Below are 22,044 nucleotides of genomic sequence, written 5' to 3'. Positions count from 1 at the left end.
AGCATAAACCTAGGAGGCACTGGAAACAGCCATAAAATATGGGTTTAACTGCTTCCAAAAATAAAAAAGATTCCCCAGACTTTTGTTTTATTGTTTTTTCCTATAACCTTGTTTATAAAGCAATAGTATAAAAATTAGATTTTATAATGAAAAATTAGTTACAAAGTCTGGATTAGAACTCAATCTTTGAATTTAGTTGGGTGCGTTCAAAAGGCATTTCAGCCATCACTAATTATGGTATTACAGAATTATATTGCTAAATTGGTTGCTCTTTTAATGATCTAGTCATCAATCCCTGAAATGCCATAGAAGTACTAATCTTTGAATAATCTTTGCTTACCTAAATTAATTCCATAGAGTGATATGTATTAAACCATTTTGAAAGGTCTATGTTATATCTCACAGAATAGGAAAAAACTTAAAATTGAGAACATGTTGGATCAGAGAAGGTTGGAGTTGTAAGGGAACCTAGAAACTTTATAGCACAATCATATCGTACAAACAAGGAAACTGGGACATGAAGAGATTAAATTATTTACCTAAGGCAGTAGTTCTCAAAATATGGTCCCTAATCAGCAGCAACAACATCACCTGGGAATTTGTTATAAATAAAAATTCTCAGGCCCCACCCCATTCTTGCTGAATCAGAAACGGGGTGGCAGGCAGCAGTCTGTTCAGTCTGTTTCAGCAAGGCCTCCAGGGGATTCTGATGCACGTTCAAGATTGTGAACCACTGTCTAAAGTCACAAACATAGTGACAGAGCCAAGGCCAGAACACAGATGTCCTGACTTCTTCTCTCCCAGGGCTATTTCCATTGTATCAGTATCTAAATGGTTTCTCTACAATTGAAATCATAGGTCATTTGAGTTAAATCAGTTTTAATATGCTTGTCATTCAACTTCTCTTCCAAATTCCAAGGATGTAACAATGTACCCTTTAAAGTTATATAGAAAATACATTTTACTTAAATACAGTAATGTTCAGACCCTCAAAATATGTAGGTTTTTCTTTATGTGCTTATACCTACTTCTTAGCTTCAAACTGAGGTATCAGGCTTAAGAAAGTAATATTACTTCATTAGTATCAAGGTTATACCTAAAAGTTAAGAATTTTTCCCTTTCTCCATGCAATTATCTGTAATAGTAAAGAAAAATTATTGTGAAATTAGTTAAATGGTTCCCCAATCTGGTTTTATTTTAGTTGGAAATTCTATTAAGGATATAAGCTTGATAAAATAAAATTTCACCTTGGAATGTTCAACCAGGTAAAATGTTCCCTGTTTATGTCTGGATTTTGCTGATGATGGCATTTGTTGTCTGTCCTTATTACAGATTTAAAAGAAGCTCTGAGGCAGTTTATAGAAGAAGAATCCCTCCAAGATTATGATAGAGATGCTGAGGCATCCCTGGAAGCTGTGAAATCAGGTGAAGTAGATTTACATCAGTTGGCAAGTACATGGGCCAAAGCTTATGCTGAGGTAAGAAAACAGATCAGATTATAAATTTCAAGGATATTCTAGACTATGATGAGGATTTTTAAATTGCTATGGTAATACGGAAACAGTTAAAGAATCCTTTTTACTCTACATACCAATGTATGTTGCTGCTGCTTATGTGCTTCCTTCCTGTATCAGGGTGAGCAGGTAAGACAAAATTCTATTTATGTAATACCTTTGTAAAATGAGAGGCTCTTTTTGTATATTTAACCAGCATAGGGTCACTAGATTTAGTAATTAAAATACAGGATACCCAGTTAAGTTAGAATATCAGATAAATGAATAATTTTTTGATATAAGTATGTCCAACATATTACATGGAATGTATTTACACTAAAAATGTATTTGCTGTTTATCCAAAATTCTAATTTAACTAAGTGTCCTGTATTTTATCTGGCAACCCTAAACCAGCAGTAGTAGCTCATTTAAAACTTGGGTTTACTTTTGTCCTCTCACTTATCTTCATTGTTGTTGCATAGTTACATAACATTATCATTTTTCTGTTTAAATAATATGCCCTGTTACATAAAATGTAAGATGCCATTAATTGTAACACATATCGTTATTTTATTTACTAAGAAAAAAAGAACAGCACCAGCTAAACTGTGATAGAATGCCAAGATGCCATCAAGTATAACATGTGAAGAAAATATTCAAAAATATCCATTGGATTTATCAAGTAATCTTGCCTATGGCAAGGTCAGTTTTAGTGGATTGGTGGTGGTGAAAACTAGATTTCATTGACTTTAAGAATGTGTGGGAGTGTGGAAGTAGGGAGAACGAGTATATGTAACTCAAGAAGTTTGATTATATAGAGGAGAAAGATGGGGCACTTGCTAAATGGGAACACAAGGTCAGAGGTTTTTGGCTTTTTTTTTTTTTTTCCCCCAAGATGGTCAATAGTAGAGTTGAGGACTAGAAGGAATAGAATCCAGAGCTCAAGTGGAGAATTAATCTTAACAGGGAAGAAAGATACTTCTTCCATCATAGCAGAAGGGAAGCAGAGACAGTTATAAATTCAGAAAATTTTACTAATTTGGTAACAGGAAATTAAGAATATTCTGTTCTGAGTGCTTCGTATTTATCTGAGAAATAGGAAAGACAGGTCTTGTAATTAAATGAGGTAGGAGTAATGAAATAGTTAGGTATTTAAAGGGAGAACTGAGCAGGGAATGATAGGATTGTTAGGCATCACTAAAGCACCAGATTGATGGCACCAATCTTCCCCCGTAAACTTAGGAGTTTTGTGATTTTTCTGCTGCAGCTCTCTGCAGCCTGACTGCAGACATAGAGAAAAGGAATAAGATTAGGGTTTTGTTAGGTGGGTAAGAGAAAGGGAGTCGAGGATGTTGACAAAGACAGTGTTTGAATCCTGGACCATGGAATGTAAGCTACATAGGGGAGGAAGTTAAGCTAGGTGGCAGCTGATGGCTGATAAAAAATGAGAAAGTAGAAGAGTTTATGGAGTGGAGATCCTGATGAGGTTAAAGAATCGTTTACCTGGGAGATGGGGAGTGAGAAATCTTGGTTGGAGGTTGTGGTCAGAGCCTAGAATGTTTAAATATTAGAGGTTGCACGCCATTGCCAGTGTGGATACTGAATGGGTGGCTGAGATGGAGTGGAGAACTTAATAAAGATATAGAATTAGGGAAGTAAGAAGGCAGGGCCTTGGATGGGTTGTCCACATGGACATCCAAGTGACCCAGGCTGATGACAGGATGTGGGGCAGAGAGGAAGTCTGTAAACTTGGTGCCAAAGCTTTAAAGGAATGAGGGTAAGTGACAGATAGGTAGGTTGTTAGATATTGATGGCCATGAAAGATAAGGGGTGCTGAATGGTTTGAACCTCAAAGAAGCCAGGCTTTATGCCTAAAGATAGAGGTGAACATTGTATAGTTTTCTCTTCCTCCAGACCCTGTTTCTCTCAGCTGTCACAGTTCTCCTTCCAGTAGCATCTCTCCTGCAGGAATGATGTGAGTTAGATCAAGGAAAACCCTGTTTAGTGCTACTCATACACGTAGCTTCTCCCTATTCATAAGGCTTGCCCTCGGCTGAGTTTAAAATTGATGCTGCAAATTGTTGTAGTTAGATGATCTGGTTAATGGAGTTACCAAATGTCTGGTGTTAAACGTGTGGCCAAGCAGATCCCTCTGATCTTGCACTAGCTCCTTCCTACAAAATTTCAGCATGAGGCTGAAGTGAATTTTAAACAAAGGTTAAGTCACATAGGCTGGTTATAATTCCTAGGGCAGTGCCAGGTCTAAAGATGCAGAGAAGTTATCAGACTGCTGTTTTGGGTTTCAGAGGCATAGAGCAGATGAAATCCTAGTTCTAGATTCATCTGATCTTAAACTCCTGCCTCCTTGACATGGCAACTGATTGATGTCTGTGTGAAAGAGAGCAAGTGGAAAAGTTTACCTGTTGATTGGCCAAGTTCAAGATACCTGTTTCTGTGGTGTAGTCGTTTGTTTTAAGTTAACTTATTACTCTAAGTTACAGTATAGATTACAATTTTTAATATTTTCATTGGTAAGAAAAGGGAAGGATTTAGATAGTTTATTTTTTATAGATATCTGTTTGCAAAGATCGATAATGGAAAAAAATCAAATTCTTTGTTTTATTTCCACTTTTTGCCATTAAATTGTGTGACCTTTAACAAAGGACTTTTCAGCATGTTTCCTCACTTATAAAAGCACTGTGTCTGTCTGATGTGTTTAGGTGGTTGTCCCTGGAATGAGCATCTATTCCTCCCTGAATGCATCTGTGTGCTGTGAGGATCCTCATTTTGACTCTCTCCATGTTTCTGCTTCTCTTGTCTATCAGTGTTTTCTCAGTCCCTTTGTTATTTTGATAGCTACCATTTTATATACTTAAGAGCATGCTTATATTTAAAAAAAAGTATAACACTAGAAAAGGTCAAAATAAGAAAATTATACATGTAATCTTGATACAGATATGCACCTGTATTCAAGATCAGTGCATCACTGTACAGGTAACCACATAGGTAACCACATTTTCTAAATATATAACCTATATGACTTTTTTAGTGTTATATTTTTATTAATGAAAAGTTTTTATAATTATATAATTAATGTATCCAAATTATTTTATCACGCAGTATGTTAGAATATAAAGAAAGTAAAGGTCATCAAAAATCCCACCATCCTGAAATAGCCACCATAGCCTTTTGTTGATCATCCCGTTGTGTGTGTGTATGTGTGTGTGTGTTATTTCACAGAAATGGGATCAGAATATGCCTTTTTTTTATTTTGAGCACTTCTATCCCTTCCTCCACATTAGTAACCCTTTTATCCCTGCCCCCAGGTAACTCATATTAACAACTTAGATTTTATCTCTTCCTATTTTTTCCTGTGTTCAGACAATCCTATATAACATACACATACATATATGCTTCTACACAGATATATAAATAGGTCTTTCTGTTCTTGTCTGATGTACAAAAATTGGAATGATAATATACATCCTTTCTTAGTAGTGTGTTAAATAAAAATACTATGTTATGATTTAAGAATGTCTATGTGTTCATCTTATAGACCACGTTAGAGCATGCAAGGCCTGAAGAGCCCAGCTGGGATGAAGATTTTGCAGATGTGTACCACGACCTAATCCATTCTCCTGCCTCTGAAACTCTCCTTAATTTAGAACATAATTACTTTGTTAGCATCTCAGAACTGATCGGTGAAAGAGATGTGGAACTGAAAAAATTACGAGAGAGGTATTTCAAATTTCTTGTATTATAATTAAATGTTACATTGTCAAATATAATGACCTGCAGACCTGTTTTTATTTTTTATAAAATTAAAGGATAAAATAGAAAAAAATTCTTAAATATTAGAAATTAATTTTCGTGTATGTTTAAATGTGTAGCTTCAACTGGGAGGGTCCTCATAGGTTTATAGAATTTCTCAAGTGATTTACCTAAATAAATGATGTTGGCCTTGTATATTCTTATTTCTAATACGAAGAATAGATTACCTCTGTTGAAGGTTTCCTTTGTTTCTGGCACTGTGCAGTGCTTTGGGTATCCTCTCTCATTTGATCTTCACAACAACCCTACTATTATCCTCATTTTACAGATGAGGAAACTTTTGCTTAAATAAGTTAACTTGTCCAAGGGCAAGCTGGAATTTGAAACCAAGAAGTTTGACTCTAAAGCTATTAACCATTTTACCATACTTTCTCCCTATTCAGAACCTCTTTATTGCCCCGTTTTAAGTCCATGGTCTCTTTCAGTTCATTTTGTAAGCTTATGTCCATTAGGAAAAAATAGTAACACTAGTATTGTTCTTAGAAATTTTAATTAGATGTGAATTCACTATGTATAGGTTACTTAACACAGCATACAAACAATGCTTTTATGATTTATTTTTTCTTCGAAGTAAAAAACTTCTAGCATTATTTGTTTTAAAATAATAAATGGCTTTCCAGACTGCTTCCTCATAATTCTATAAATTGTGATATGAATGCAGGACACACTTTTCCTTCTAAATAATCCATTTTAATTTAGCAGAATCTAATAACATTTATTACCTTTAAAACATTTATTTAAGACTTTGGGTATACATGCCATTAAGATAATTTTTTTTAATATTGCTGATATAAAATTTCTTTGTGAAAGTATATTAGGACCAGATCACATTTATTTTTTATGACTGATTTAATAGTCCCAAAGGAGTAAATTTAAAATAATGTCCTGGTTTTCTCCTCTTTGCTCTCATTAGCTTCCCATTAGAAAACATTAAGAGTACTTAAGATGACAATAACCTTTTCTTTTGAGGGTTTTCATAGTTAAGAAAATTTAAAATTAAAAAAAAAAAAAACAAATGGATTTAATAATTGTTCCTGGGGATATACTCTCTTCTGTGTACCAAACTGTCATTTTTATTATATTGCATAGATTAGAAGTTTTCATAACAATTCTATTCCTCTGGACCATTTATTCTTATTTCTTGTAAAATATTAGTACAGTTTCTGTATCAAAAAGAACATGATGTTTTGAGACCTTTGTCACTCTTTATAGGTTTGAGTTTGTTGCTCAACTGTATTGAGGAAGTTTATTCCTTTCTAGATGGTATATCTGCAGTATGGGTTGTTGCCACTAGGTAAATATTTATAGTTAAAGCTTATGTTCCTGGGGAAGACAAATATTTTATTTTTTTCTAGTTCTTTATTATGTAGCCAGTAAAATTATGAATGTATTCTAAAAAGAAGAAAACGCAGAACTAGATTTTAAATATGTAGAAATATGATTACCTAATATTAATTAATTGCTTTCTGTTCAACTTTATTTTTTTCTAGTAGGCCTTCAAATGATATAACCTTCAATTCATTCTGAATCTGTTCTTAGCTCTCAGGTTTCTAGGACTACCCTTATTCTGCCTAGTTTGGTATATTGATAAATTCGCGTCTTAGCTACTTTCATTCAGCTCTTGAACTACTCTATATTGCAACATACTTTGCTGCCTACTCACTATACCTCCCAGAAAATTCCATATCTGGACACCAATAGCCTATACTTGGTTTTTTGGGGGTTTTTTGTTTGTTTTTTTCCTAAATCAGAAGAAGATTCCTGTTCCACATAGCTCTTCACCTTTTGGGAAGCTTAATTAACTTACTAATTGTCTTCATTTACTGGTACTTTATACTTTTTTTCTTTCTATCATGGAATAGTTTTTTAGTAGGGGTTTGTTTTGGTTTATTTTATTGCTTGACATGTTCTTTGGTCAAATTTCTTAAAGGAACCTTGCCTTTTTTTCTTTCTAGGCATATTAATAATACTTGAATTCTTCTATTTTAAAAACAGTATTACAGATTATTTTTTATATGTCCAAACTATTAGCTTGAAAAACAAAAATAAGGTATGTTCCTCTGGTAGGTAGTATTTATTGCAAAGGTGAACAGTATGACTTAAGGTAAATTAAAATTTACTGTGTCTGTAGAAGTTCACCCAAAATTTTGATGCTTAATTTATTCATCCAATTCATGAGCAGATGTGACACATTTTCTTATTTCTCCTTTCATTTTCATGCCATTTTACAGCTTTAAAAGACAGTTTCTCAACACAGCATTAATACTAAAGTTGTAATGATCTTGTTTCTTTAAGTGCCTTCAAGGTACTATTAAAATTGCCAGAGTTGTCACACCTGACATACTGCACCAGTCTATATTTAGTATCTCATCTGAAATATAATAAAATTTCCTTCAATCTTAATCATAGAAAATCTGTGTTATATCATTAACTGTATTATTAGCTACTTGTATTTTAGACACATTTAGAGTGAAATAAATGTTCATAAAGTTGTATTTGTTGAATTATTATTTGTCTTTTTTTTCTTCTCAAGAAATTTGCTTTTTTTAGCAAACCAGATTCTAGATTTTTTTAAAAAATGGTAATGATACTTTTTATCCACTAGAGGGAACATGTGTAATGTAAAATATTAATATATTTTATATCTGCATTTATAAATGTTTAGCAGTTATTTCTGTTTCTAAATAAAATTCTCATAAGCACAAATCACCTGACCTGTAGTAGTTATTAAAAAGTTAATGGGGTTACCTGTGTTATAATAAAGTGGGGATTAAATGATATTGAACATTTACTAACAGAAGGTATATATAGAAATGTATATATGTATACCTTGTATGAGTGAGATTTGTTGATCATATGTATAAGTATATAAATCAGTTGTTATAAATAAGTATAAATTCACTTTTAAGAGCATTTACTCAAATTAACTGGAATGATAGGGAAATTCTTTTAGTTTATGTCTATGTTTTGGTCTTTCCCAGTTTGAAATATATTTTAGAACAAACTTTTTGCGTACATTTGTATTAAAAAATAATTTTTAATTTGAAATTTTTAAATGAACTTATTGATTATACATACAGAAAAGGCAATAAACTGTGAGTGTTTTTTTTTTTTAAATAAAGTAAGCACACCTGTGTAACCATCACCCAGATCAATAAATAGAATATTTCCAGCACTGCAGAAGCTTCCCTCATGCCCTTTTAGTCACAACCTCTTGTTCCCCCATAAATAACCATTATCTGTTCTTCTAACACTATTGATTAGCTTTTCCTGTAGGGAAAACCAGTTTTAATTTCTGCACATTATTTCTTTGGATAAATGTAGAAGGTAATAAGACTATAACATATCTTCAGACTGTATTTTACATTTTTCTGTAAAGTTAATTTTGTGACTTGTCACTAATAATTTGACTCTTAGACTCTAACTGGCAGCTTCTGGATATATAATATAAACTAACTTTCAGAAGTCGAAGTCACTTCAGTTTATATACAAATAGAAAATATATTTAAGCTGGAATTGTAGAGTATCTTCTTTGAGGAAATTTGCAGGGGAAAAGGAGTCCAGGCTTTTAAACATTAGCCATGATGATTGAAAGGTAGCTTAGATTTTTGATTACTTTAATTTTTCAATGAATCTGAAGGGTCTTATACCTTGAAAGTTTGATAAGTATATCTCATTTGCTTATTTATGTTTTAGACAAGGTATTGAAATGGATAAAGTGATGCAAGAATTGGGAAAATCACTGACAGATCAAGATGTAAATTCTCTGGCTGCTCAGCATTTTGAATCCCAGCAAGTAAGTTACATACAATGACTTTAAGTTATGCAGTTGCATTTTCTTTTACTTATTTATTTTTATTTTTTTGTAAAAAGTTTAACCAGTTGACTCACTGTCTCTTTTAGGACTTAGAGAATAAATGGTCGAATGAATTAAAACAATCAACTGCCATCCAAAAGCAAGAGTATCAGGAATGGGTGATAAAACTTCATCAAGACCTAAAAAACCCCAACAACAGCTCCCTCAGGTATTAACCATGTGTTGTTCTTATTCATGTAAAAATCCATTGTTAGTGATAGTTTACATTTATTGTAAAATTAAACCTTTTTTCTATATTGTTTTAAGTTGCCAATGAAAATTCAAGGTAATTTCATGCTTTTTTTTTAAACACCTTTTGCATTATAGGCTTTGTGTGGATTACTGGGGAGTGGAAGGTGATTGGTTGGTTTGAAATAGTGATTTCTGCCCTGCAACTTTAGCTTTATAAATCTGTTAGGTGCCTACACCTACATACCTAGGTACTATTTTTACTTCTTTAAATTGGTTTTTGCTCAGGTCAGTAAACATTGGCAGAATGCCAAATACTCTCTAAGCAGAGAAACAAAAAAGATGCCTGTCCACATGCAGCTGATATTCAGAGAGACCAACCTGTAAATAAAATAGTACTGTATAGAGTGATACATGCAGTAATGCAAGCGTGTACAAGGTACATAAATAGTATGGAGGATTTTTCATAATTCATAATTTGTATGGCGCCTCATAGCCTAAATACATTGTGTTTGGCATATTGCCTTAGAGCTTGACTGTGCCTATGTAATGTCCTGGCTGTGTATGTATATGTTTGAAAACTTCTTTATTTTTTTAAATCCTAAAGTATATTCAATTGGAAATATACTGAGTACAGTATAATAATCCTATTTCTAGATTATGCTAGTATATACTATTAATGTAAATATTTAAAAATAGCATTTTGATGTCAGTCTCATGTCTTTTTTTTTATGTTATATACCCAGATCCTTGTTGAGTGTTTAGCTCTTGACATTGGCACATAAGACATGCTCAGCAAATATTTACAGGACGGATGGATTATCATTACACTTTCTACCTGATATCTAAATATTATAATCTTTCATTTGCCTTACTGTTTTCCCCAAACTGTTAGTTACAGTCTGCTAGGGACCATTCTAGATCCTTTACTTTCCAACCAACCTTTTAAACATAACAATGGGATAGAATAGAATGGGGAGAAAATAACAGACTGTATCGTGCATGAAGCTTTCTATAAAATGTGTGTTTTGAGCCAAAATGTAAAATATGTACAAAAAAGTTGAAACCCTCTGATTTAAGGAAGCTGAGAAAGCCCATTGCTGTATAAGTTATCCCTCACTTTGCTGCTATAGTTTCAGAAATTCAATCTATAGGATTATTTCCATCTATAAATATTGGCCTCTAATTGCTGTTGCTTTTAAAAACCAAATATTCCTAGGAAAAAATGTTTTTATTGTGATTTTGTTAGTTTGCTTTCCTTTTTATAGATGTTTCTTTGGGCAACAGAAACCTGTTTTCAACACAACTTTATATGGAACCCCTATATGGGATTGATAAAAGTGGTATTTTATTTATATTTATTTATTTCTAATTTTTTAAAAGTCAGATCTATTGAGGAATAAATTACATAAAGTAAAATGCATCTGTTTTAGATGTACAGTTTGATGAATTTTGATAAACGTATTCATAAAATCATCACTGCTGTCAAGGTACTGCATTTCCCTTTTATACCTTCATAGTTAATCCCATTTCCTCTTAGCTGGCCCCCGTCACCCTGTGTGATTTCTGTCACTGTAGTTTTGACTTTTTCAGAATGTTATGTAAATGGAATCAAACTGTATGTAGCAGTTTGTATCTTGTTTCTTTCACTTGGCATAAGACTTTTGAGACTCATTCATGTAGTTCCATGTATCAGTGGTTCTTTCCTTTTTATCACTCAGTAGTATTCTGTTATCCATATGTTTATCCATTTACTTGGTGATGGACATTTGGAGTATTTCCAAATTTGGGCAATTATAAATAAAGCTGCTGTGAACATTCATGTACAAATCTTTGTGTAGACATGTTTTTATTTCTCTTGCATAAATATGCAATCCCCGTCCCTTAGAAGTGGGATTGCTGGGTCATATGGTAAGTATTCGTTTAACTTCACAGGAAACTGATGGACTGTTTTCCAAAATAGCTGTACAATTTTACACACCCACCACCGGTGCACGAGGGTTCCAGATGCTCCACATCTTCATCAACACTTAGTATTGCTATTTAACCATTCTAGTAGGTTTTGCAGTGGTCTCTCATTATAGTTTTACTTTGCAATTTCTCTGATGACTAATTACGTTGAACACTTTTTTGTGGGCTGGTTTTCCATCCATATGTCTCCTTTGTCTTACTGAGTTGTGAGAGTTCCTTATATATTCTGGATAAAAGTCTATCATCAAATATGTGTTTTACAAATGTTTTCTCCCAGTCTGTGACTTGTCTTTTCATTTTCTTAATTAGTGTCATTCAAAGAGCAAAGCTTTTCATTTTAATTAAGTGCAGTTTATCAATTTTTCTTATCAAAGACTTTGTTTTTTTCAGAGTAGTTTTAGGTTAATAGCAAATTGAAAGGAAAATACCGAGATTTACCACCAGACACAATGTACATAGACTCCCCAATTATTAACATCCCCAGCAAGGTGGTACATCTGTTACAATTGAGAACCTACATTGACACATTGACACATTATAATCATCCAAGGTCTATAGTTTACATTAGTGTTCACTCTTACCATTGTATATTCTATGGGTTTGGACAAATGTATAGTAGCATGAATCTAACATTGTTGTAGTATACAGAGTAGTTTTGCTACCCTAAAAACCCTCTGTGTTCTGCCAGTTTATCAATTTTTAAATGCTTTCTGTCTTATCTAAGGTATCTTTGCCTAATTCATAACCACAAAGGTTTTCTCCTATGTTTTCTTCTAGAAGTTTCATAGCTTTAGGTTTTACATGATATATTATTTCACATGTGTGTATATGACATATCCACCACCATTTATATGTATATATATGTATATAATATATATGTGTGTTAATCTGTAGTTTTTTTTTCTTTTAATATCTTCATTTGGTTTTGGAGTCTGATGCACTACCGTTGTGCCACGAGGTCCTTTCATTTGGTTTTGGTATCAGAGTAATGGTGGCTTATAAAATGAATTGATCTATGATCATTAATCTGATATGTTTTGATTTCTTGTATTTCCATTTGTTTTCCCTCTTTACTGAAATCTCTGTCTGTCCTTGTGTGTTGTCCACCTTTTCTGCTAGATCTTTTAAGATATTGATTAGAGTTATTTGAAAATCCCCTACTTTTAGTCCCAATATCTGGGTCATCTCTAAGTCTGTTTCTATTGATTGCCTTATCTCTTGACAGTAGGTTGGGTTTTTTGGGGGTTTGTTTTTTGTTTGTTTTTTTGGTTTGTTAGTTTTTGGTTTTTTTGCTTTTCTGGGTATATCTCTTCTATTTCTTCTTCGTTCATCCTTCTTCTTTCTTCTTCTTCTTTTTAACTAAATGCTGTATATTGTGGATATTGTGCAGCAGAGACTGAGGTAAATAGTATTTATGTCCAGAAATGAATGAGTGTTAATATGAAGGTTGTACAAATCCTATCAGTAGTCGAACTAAGTTTGATTTTTATTAATCTTTCAATACCTTTAGTATACCACAGGCTTCATTTTCTGCAATAGTAGGCTGATGCTACTTTGTGGGACTTGGGGGTTCTAGAGGGTTTTTTCTGTCACTCTGCTTCATCCTAAGCTTTCTTTGCATGCCTATGCTGCAGAGTGGAATCTTTCTCTATGATGTTGCTCTACTTTGCAGCAACAGACTATTGTTGCTCGTTACTTGGTGCTAGGCTCATATTTGGGGGCTAAGGAAGGTCACTTTTTCTAACTGTTGTCCTGCTCTGTTGTCTTTGTCCTGCTCCAGTCTTGGGCAAGCTATGTGTATATGGGCCTTGAATATGGGACATTCCCAGCATTTCTACCTGTGCCCTCCAGAGGGCTCTCTTGTCTCCTTCTCCCAGTCTTTTCTTGGAAATACCTGGTGGAGGCCAGTGGAAAAGAGTTAGCAAGTGCATGTGCCTGTGGCTCCTATTTTAGATTGATATGCTAGCCCACACTTGGCCGTTAAGAATCTTTTAAAATTTTAGCTGATTTCTTTTTACCCCCTTGTATGACAGCAACCTATTTCAGCCATGCTCTACTAAAGTTGAAACTTTTTGTGTGTCCTGTCGCTCCTTGGAGAAGCGTGTCACACTTTGGAATTCAGTTTATTTGGTTGCTTTGTTACCTCAAATCTCTGCTGAACTCCAACAGAGACTTTTATAGATTATCTGGCTCATACAGTTTTCAAAATCCTAAGATGAGGGTTTTTATTAATATAAACTTATTTGTAAGTTTAAATTTACCATATTTACTAATGAACTCAGTCATTAAGACTAATGAGTCTGTTGGGATTAACTTGCAAAATTTAGTCAGTGAAGTGGATGACTGTTGTAGACTTGTATCATCTTCAGCTTACCGTGAGATTTGAATTGAATGAATTTACAGTCGTCATTCCCTGTGGAAACCTTTTCAGGAAATAAGAACAGAGCAAAGAGAGCAGTTGTTTAGTGGGAGGAGAATGTTGGAGGTAAAAAAAAAACAAAACAGGAAATTGTAAAAAAAAAAAAATAGAGGATATATATACATCAAGATGAACTTCATCATTTTAAAAATTATTAATTTTATTTGACTTTTTAACTTTTAATTATCATTGCTATCACTTCACCTATTTTCTAGTTGTGCCTAGAGCTAGCCTTGGTAGAGGATGTATTATATATTTTAAAATACAGTTATTTTAAAAGCAATAAGTTAATCACTTCATTTAATCAGTCCCTTAGGATACTAAGAAGTATTAAATAATAATACATTAATCGATATTGTAATGAATAAAAAAATAATCTGCATTGCTTACTGTGAGGAAATGAAAGAACAAGTGGGAATTGTAGAACCTGTTGGTGCTTATGGTATACTTGTCACCGTGGATTAAGGATTATTTTAGGAATAAATTATGCACTCCTCTCAGCTGCTCAATTTTCTCTTATTTTGTTATAAAGTTTGCTTTCCTTTAAGAAAAGTTTTTGACGAACAAAGAAAGTATGTCAATCATTTTATTAATTTCAGTGAGGAAATTAAAGTTCAGCCAAGTCAGTTCAGAGAATCTGTAGAAGCAATTGGAAGGATTTATGAGGAACAGAGAAAGTTAGAAGAAAGTTTTACCATTCACTTAGGTAAGTGTATTAATTTTTTACAGTTATAATTTCTTATAACTTCTGAAACTTTTTTTATGGTGTAAGGGAAAAATTCCTAATATATGAGTGGAGTGTAGCCATGTTATTTTTAATTCCAAATTATGTTCTGCTCTGAGAAAGCCTGTAGTATGTTGGCTGTAAGTTTCCTGCTTAGATTATTTTTTGCATATTGAAAGATTAAATTATAATAGTTATTAAAATGTGAGGTTGTAAGGCCCATTTTTAATTATTTTTTATAGCACAGATTTATCTGGATTCTTGCCATAGAGATTTCCATGCTGTTATACCGGATTTGTGCAGCTGTTTAAGTATCTTTCTGGGACTGTTGCCTACCCCCCAGGAGCCCAGTTGAAGACCATGCATAATTTGAGATTGCTGAGAGCAGATATGCTGGATTTCTGTAAGCATAAAAGAAATCATAGAAGTGGTGTGAAACTCCATCGGCTCCAAACAGCACTATCACTGTATTCTACATCTCTCTGTGGCCTGGTTTTACTAGTAGATAATCGAATTAATTCATATAGTGGTATTAAAAGAGGTAAGTTAATATCATACACATTTATGTTGTTAAATTTCTCCTTGTAATACCATTCTTAGAAAGAAGGCAATTATGGAAAAACTGAAAAAAAATTTAATCAGCCCAGTATTCAAGTAGACCAACAACAAACATACCCAGCCATAGCTACTTTATATTTATTTCAATCTTCAGCATTGCTAGAGTACTTCATACTTAATTTTTCTTAAAATGCTATTGTACCATAAATAATGCTTTTATAGGATCCTTATTTCAAGGTAAAACAAAAAGAATAATCAAGATATAATGTATTTTTCAATTTAGAAGCAGATCCTGGCTTGGTGAATTTTAGTTCATCCATTTGTCTTTTTTTTTTTCTTAAATAACCTTCCTCTTAAATGTACTGGTAAAATTCTGTCTTTCTTCGCAGCACAAATTACTTTTTACGATTATTTCTGAATTCTTGAATGTATAAGATGTATTGAAATGTGTAGCTGTTTTTGAAAGAAGCTTGAATAGAGTTTATTCCCCTCATAAATATGAGAACTTTCTTGTATATTGTAACACATTTTGGGATGGATTATCACCAAAGTATATATTATTTAAAGAAGACCTGGAATTATATTAACATTTCCTTGTCTGCTAATTGTTTACTCTTTTGAGTGATTGAGAGGTTAAGTTTCTGATCAAAACAGAATGGCCGTACTGTAACTTAAGGCATAATTATTGAAAGGACAAGTGTAAGAAATCATACTTGTGAGTTTTATTTTCTGTTTCTACTAGATCTCATTGTCTATAAATATTAAATATTTGATATTTTACATTTGTAAGTTTGTAAATGTTTTGGATCCCTCAGATTTTGCCACAGTTTGCCAAGAATGTACTGACTTCCACTTTCCCCGAATTGAAGAGCAACTAGAAGTGGTCCAACAGGTGGTACTCTATGCTAGGACCCAGCGTAGGAGTAAGTTGAAAGAATCACATGGTGGGTAAAACTCAAATTTCTAAAAATTTTACTTTTAGTATTTGCTATCCCTAATCACTCTAATGGCATACGGGTCATTATTAAAATCATATGGAAAATTGTATTGGTGGAAGTTGGAAGGAGGAAATTGAAGACAAAATTTAAAATCTTTAGAAGTTTGAACTCTGTGCTTAATTTCATTTTCTTTGGATGATTTTCAAGATTCTTATAAAAACTTGATGCCCAGGAAATAAAATATGGCAAATTTTTAAATTAGGGCTACTCAAACCTTTAAATCTGCTTCTGGTACTTTGAATGCTTTTTTAAAACAAAAAAAATTATTGCTACTGCAGTGTTTAAAAGGAAACGTTATAGTACATATGTTTGATGTTTTGTAGTGGTGGACAGATACTATTATATCTTTGCTTGTTATCTTTGTTCCTCTCTCCCATGTAAATTGTAGAATTCCTCCTCTCTCTTGAAGCTAGAATGTGGCTGCTCAACTTGATTAGCATTCACTATACTTATCTATTGAATATACTTTTAAAAATTTATATTTCATATATTTTTTAATCATTTCTTAAATAGGTGAAACATTCTCAAGATTCACAACTCAAACTGTGCAAAAGAGCAAGCAACGAAACTTTTCCTAACTGTATCCTCCAGCCATCCAATTTCCCTGTCCAGGGGCAGCCAGCGCTATCTCACATGTACTTTTCAGACAGATGTTTATGTATAAGCGTATGTCTGTGTGTATTTATTTATTTCCCTTTTTTACACAAATGGCAGCTTTCTGTACACACTGTTCTGTATTCTGCCTTTTTCACTGAATAATTTATCTTGGAGATCATTTCATATCAGTCCATAAAGGCTATCCTCATACTTTTTTTGCTATTGTGTAGTAGTAGTCTATTGCAGATATCCTATTATTAATCAGTCCCCTACTGATAGTCATTTAATCTATTCCTAATCTTTTGTTATTATAAATAGTAATACTTAGTAATGATGAATAACTTTGCATATGAATCATTGTGTATGTGTTATAAGCAGTAAGCATATCTACCAAAGAGATTCCTAAAGAGAAATTCTTGGGTTAAAGGACACAGACATTTATAATTTTGATGATGTTAGCAATTGTTCTCTATAGCAGTTCCACCAATTTATATTCCCACTAAAGGTAACTGTGGCTTTGCTGTGACAATAAATGTTATATATGACAGAGCCAGGCTAAGTATTAGAAAATCAGTATAGAAATATATCCTAATAAAGGACAGTTCAGAAAATCCTGTTATGCCCTCTCATTCTTCTAATGTCTTCCTCCATCTCATTCAAACTGGCAATGATGTGATCAGAAACATTTTAATATTATTCTTGGTAGTGACTTAAAAACATGAAGATTGAATTGAGATCATGACAGGTGTGGGAGAATGGGGAGGATTCTAAGTATGTTTATGAGAGATAGAAAGCATGCAGTAAGTGACAGGAAGTTTTTAAACCACATACGGTTAAGGCAGTGTGTGTATATCATGGTTTTATTTTGTTTTTGTTCAAGCAACTACTTTGTGGTTTGAGTCTGTGATGCAAGTAGATTTCATAGAAGAATCTGCATATATTAATAGTTACAAAAGAGATTTGTGAAAATACTTTCTCTGTCTTCTGTGCTGCCTGTGTATCTGTTCTTCAACTTCACATCCTGACACACAAGTACCTGTTTATTCGAAGACACTCCATTGTTTTTTTTACTGTGGTTATTATATTAGCATCTTTATATTTCTGTGGTTCATGATAAAAAGTCAAAAACTGCTTTTATGTACATTTTTATATTTTTTTAACAAATAAAAATATCCATCTTCTTAGTATTACTAAACGAAGTATTACCATTAAAACATGGAGAGGGGAGTGGACTATGAACTGTTCTCTCTTGTTTACTTAGTAGGTAATCTGTTTGTTCATATCACATGTCAACAAAATTAGAGTCCTCATTTATGTTCCTTATTACTTGTGCTATGATCAGACATTTATTCAAAGTCTATCAATTACATGGCTCTGTATTAGAAAGAGAATATTATATTAAATATAGATTCTAGCTACACAGAGCCTTCCCTCTGTGCCTGTCTCTCTGTCTCTTGATTTATAAAATATATGCATTTATAAGACATGATATATAAATCAATTTATCAAAGTAGTTGCTAGATAAAAATATTGTTCCTTTTATTCAGATCACTTTTGAAACTATAATATTTTATTATTTGCAGTTTACTCATTTGAAGGTCTCTCTGTTTTCATGTGATTTTCTGATGCTGAAGGCCATTCCATACTAGATTCCAAAATAGTTTTTAATTTAACTGGAATAAATGTGTAGCCTCTTAAAGGTAGCTACTTTGAAGGCTAGTATTCATTTTGCATTTGTGAGTTCTGATAGAATTCTTATAAAATTCAAATGTATCTTCTATTAAAAATATATGTATGTATGTAAAATAATTTGTATTCAACCTTAATAATGTGTGTTCCATAATAATGCTTCTTACTTTACCAACATTTATTCCCCTCTAAGAAATAATCATGCCTTCAAAAAAAAAAGCAGAACAAAAATGTTCCATTTGAAACAGTTTCACATATCTGAAATTAATTGTATATGGTATTAGATGAGACATAACTTTCAGGAATGTGCTGAATATAAAGTAATTTCTGGTGCCACTTGCCATTTATTTGTAGTCCTGAACAAGTTATATCAACAACAGTGACTCAGATTCTAAAAATAAAGATGGCCACACTACAACTATCTGATGAAGTTATTTTATGTGTAGTTAACTTGATTCCCTGAACCTCCCAGATGGAAAATAGGGTATTGGCATGTCTAATGTGGTTTAAGACCATAGGATTTAGAATCTGAGTACGTGAGTTCAAGATCTGATTCCACCACTTAGCTGTGCATGCTTGTTTAAGTTAGTTAACCCATCTACGCTTCTTCTTCCTCATGTATAAAATGAAGATAGTAGTTACCTCATAGGGTTGTGGTTATAGGGGTTTATAAGAATTAAATGAGACCATCTATCTAAAGCATGTAGTAGAATGCCTAACACATAGAGGCCTTTAGTAAGTTTTTGCTGCTGCTGTTATTATCTTGGGAATAGTAGTAATGATGTGTTTTCATATGTTATTATGTTCTTTCATGTTGCATTATCTTATGAATAGATTCTGGAAACCAAAATGGAGGAAGTGATGATAAGACTAAGAATGCTGAGAGAAACTATTTAAACATTTTACCAGGTAAGTATTATTTATTTTCAATACTGTTTTCTTATAATCACATATACTAAAATCATAGATTTAAAACATAAATTCTTATGGTGTACATCATAAAATGTTTATCAGTAAATCACTCTGAAACATTTTGTATCTATATAATACACTTTCACAGATGTTCTCCAATGTGAAACTTTATTCTTATACTAGTACTTTTTTCTAGATCCATATAAGAGAAATTGCTAAAGAAGTTGAATGAGTTTTATCATTATTTGCTATTTTCAAATTTCCTCTTATACATTGTTTCTTAGTTTCTTAAAAAATGAACCAAGAAATAAATTTTACTCTGAAATATAAACAACGTGCTTCTTGGTCTTATGGCTAAGATCAAGTGAAATATAAACAATAGTACATAGAGATGTAAACAGTTGAACTTATAAGAAAGAAAATGGGTCATCTTATTTAGGATCTTATTTTCATTTCCCCTTACATTTTTCTGCTTTCCATTTCTTTTATTTCCTTTATTCTTGGGTATGTTACTTAACAACTAGAAATTAAGTCTCTCAATCCTCTTTTGATTGAATTCACTCTGATGACCCTTAGTAGCATTTGTATGACAGGGCATAAGAAGGATGGCCTATAAGTATTGAGTTTTTAAAACTAAATGGTAAATTTTACAGTTTCAGAAATAGCCATCTCTTGGTGTAGTTTTCTATTCTCCTTTAAGGTAGTTTCCTCACATTTCTTCTCCACACCTTCAACATGCAGATCACGTTACGTTACGTTTGATCTAAGCAAATATCATACCCATTTCTGGTATTCATCTTGTCAGACCGAGTCAGTCAACTTGTGGCCATCAGCCTCTGAGTTTCCTCCCACCTTCAGATATGGATAATGTTAGAATCACCACAGGCTGTTTCCTCCACTCTGTGGAGCAGGAAACCATCCTCCTCTTCAGCTAAAAATACCTTCAATGAAGCATTTATTGTATTTCTCTTTTCATAGATCCATAATTTAAATCATTCATATTTTGTGGCTTTCCTAAAATGTGCCAATCTTATTACTATTCTGGAAGTACTAATGTCTGTTTCAGTTTTTTTTAACTTAACTCTTTATTGTTATATTTATTTCTTTCCTTACTGGTTTTTTTTTTTTTTTTTTTTTGGAAAAAGCCTATCTCCTTATTACCACCAACTCAAGATATGTCATAAGTCTGAGTTAGAAAAGGAATATTAAACTGTGCAGTTAGACGCTGAAACCACTTCTGAATTTCCATTTAGTTAAAGGATGCCTACACAACCAGGGTGTTTATAGGAGATAAAAAAGATATAAATCATAAATTATTTTACATTTTTTAATTACAAAGATAAAAAGTTTTATTTACATACTTTTAAGTCAGTAGTAATTTACTTTATCATGATCTAAGTATATAGTTTATATCATCTAATTCTCCCAACAGCATTGTGAGAAAAGCAATCAGGCATTATTTTTTTCCATCTTATACACAAAGTAACAGAGGATCAATAAAATGAATTGATTTACCTAAGATCACACAGCTAGAGTCATAGAGACCAGATCTTCTTAACATCCAATCTAGACTCTTTTCTACTATATCATATTCATTTGATTACTACTGCCAGCCTCATGACCCCTATTTTATTAATGGGTAAAATGAGGCCAAGAGACAAGTCATTTAAGGTCAAAGAGAGCAGTGCCAATCTGGAGATTAGGAACACCTGACTTGTTCACTAAGTCATCCTGCCACGCTGTGGACCATGGCCCATATTTAAAGCTATGAGTTCCATCATGTGAATTATCAGTAGGTGTTTAGGAGGTAGTACACTTCGCTGGGCCCAGGAGTATATTGTCTCCCATAGTCCACTGGGTTTCTGATAAGCAATCTGTGTCTTTCATTGCTTTCCCTAGGAGGTTGTTACAAAACTATTCCTCACCAGGCAACTTACTTTTTACTTCCTCTCTATGCAGTTTATTTTGGTATCTCTGTCACTGTCCTTTCTTTAATTTATTTTTCTGTTTATCTAATTCCTTTACCTTGTTCAAGTTAAAAAAACAGCAGACCTTTACCTAGGGTCTGTCAGAGGTATCTGTGGGTACAGCTTAGGTATACTGGTAACTAGAAGTGTTAAACATAGTGCTAAAGTATATTAGCTACTTTTAAATTTACTGTATATTTATAAGTAAAATCCTAAGATAACGATGTTGAAGCAAGGGTGAGCAGAATTTGTGAGGGCAAGGGTTATTATGTAGTACTATTCAGCTACAAGAAACAATGGTGATCTAGCACCTCTTGTATTATCCTGGATAGAGCTGGAACCCATTCTACTAAGTGAAGTATCCCAAGAATGGAAAAATAAGCACCACATGTACTCACCCTCAAATTGGTTTTAACTGATCAACACCTAAGTGCACATACAGGAATAACATTCATCAGGCGTCGGCCAGATGGGAGGGGGAAGGAGAGGATGGGTGTATACATACATAATGAGTGCGAGGCGCACCGTCTGGGGGATGGACACACTTGAAGCTCTGACTGGGGGGGGTGGCAGCAAGGGCAATATATGTAAGCTAAACATTTGTACACCCATAATATGTTGAAATAAAAAAAAAAAAGGGAATAAAAGCAGAGATGAGCAAACCTTTTCTAGAAGGACATATCAGAATTTCCATTGAAGCATGTGCATTTGTAAAAACGTATTCTTTATGTGTTTTATAGTTTATTTCTTTATATTGACAGAAACTATAGAAAATAAAAGCTGATGAAATTTTTCTTGGCTGATGGGGTTACATAGAAAAAGGATTGTAGTTAGCATGGA

General features: G+C 32.9%; 1 protein-coding gene across 1 annotated transcript in view; it reads left to right on the top strand.

Moving 5' to 3' along the window:
* FERRY3 (FERRY endosomal RAB5 effector complex subunit 3) overlaps nucleotides 1–22,044 on the top strand; it is a 35,780-nt gene that overhangs the window by 2,399 nt on the left and 11,337 nt on the right. The window contains exons 3-10 of the mRNA XM_069490214.1: nucleotides 1,333–1,478; nucleotides 5,050–5,231; nucleotides 9,021–9,120; nucleotides 9,228–9,349; nucleotides 14,359–14,465; nucleotides 14,827–15,024; nucleotides 15,857–15,985; nucleotides 19,160–19,234. Of these exons, the coding sequence (XP_069346315.1) occupies nucleotides 1,333–1,478; nucleotides 5,050–5,231; nucleotides 9,021–9,120; nucleotides 9,228–9,349; nucleotides 14,359–14,465; nucleotides 14,827–15,024; nucleotides 15,857–15,985; nucleotides 19,160–19,234 (1,059 nt within the window). The remainder of the gene's footprint in view (nucleotides 1–1,332; nucleotides 1,479–5,049; nucleotides 5,232–9,020; nucleotides 9,121–9,227; nucleotides 9,350–14,358; nucleotides 14,466–14,826; nucleotides 15,025–15,856; nucleotides 15,986–19,159; nucleotides 19,235–22,044) is intronic.

The sequence above is a fragment of the Eulemur rufifrons genome, chromosome 16 (assembly GCF_041146395.1).
Source record: "Eulemur rufifrons isolate Redbay chromosome 16, OSU_ERuf_1, whole genome shotgun sequence".
In the NCBI taxonomy this organism is placed as follows: domain Eukaryota; kingdom Metazoa; phylum Chordata; class Mammalia; order Primates; family Lemuridae; genus Eulemur; species Eulemur rufifrons.
The sequence above is the reverse complement of the archived record's forward strand: the minus strand, read 5'-3'. Positions and strand labels throughout refer to the sequence as shown.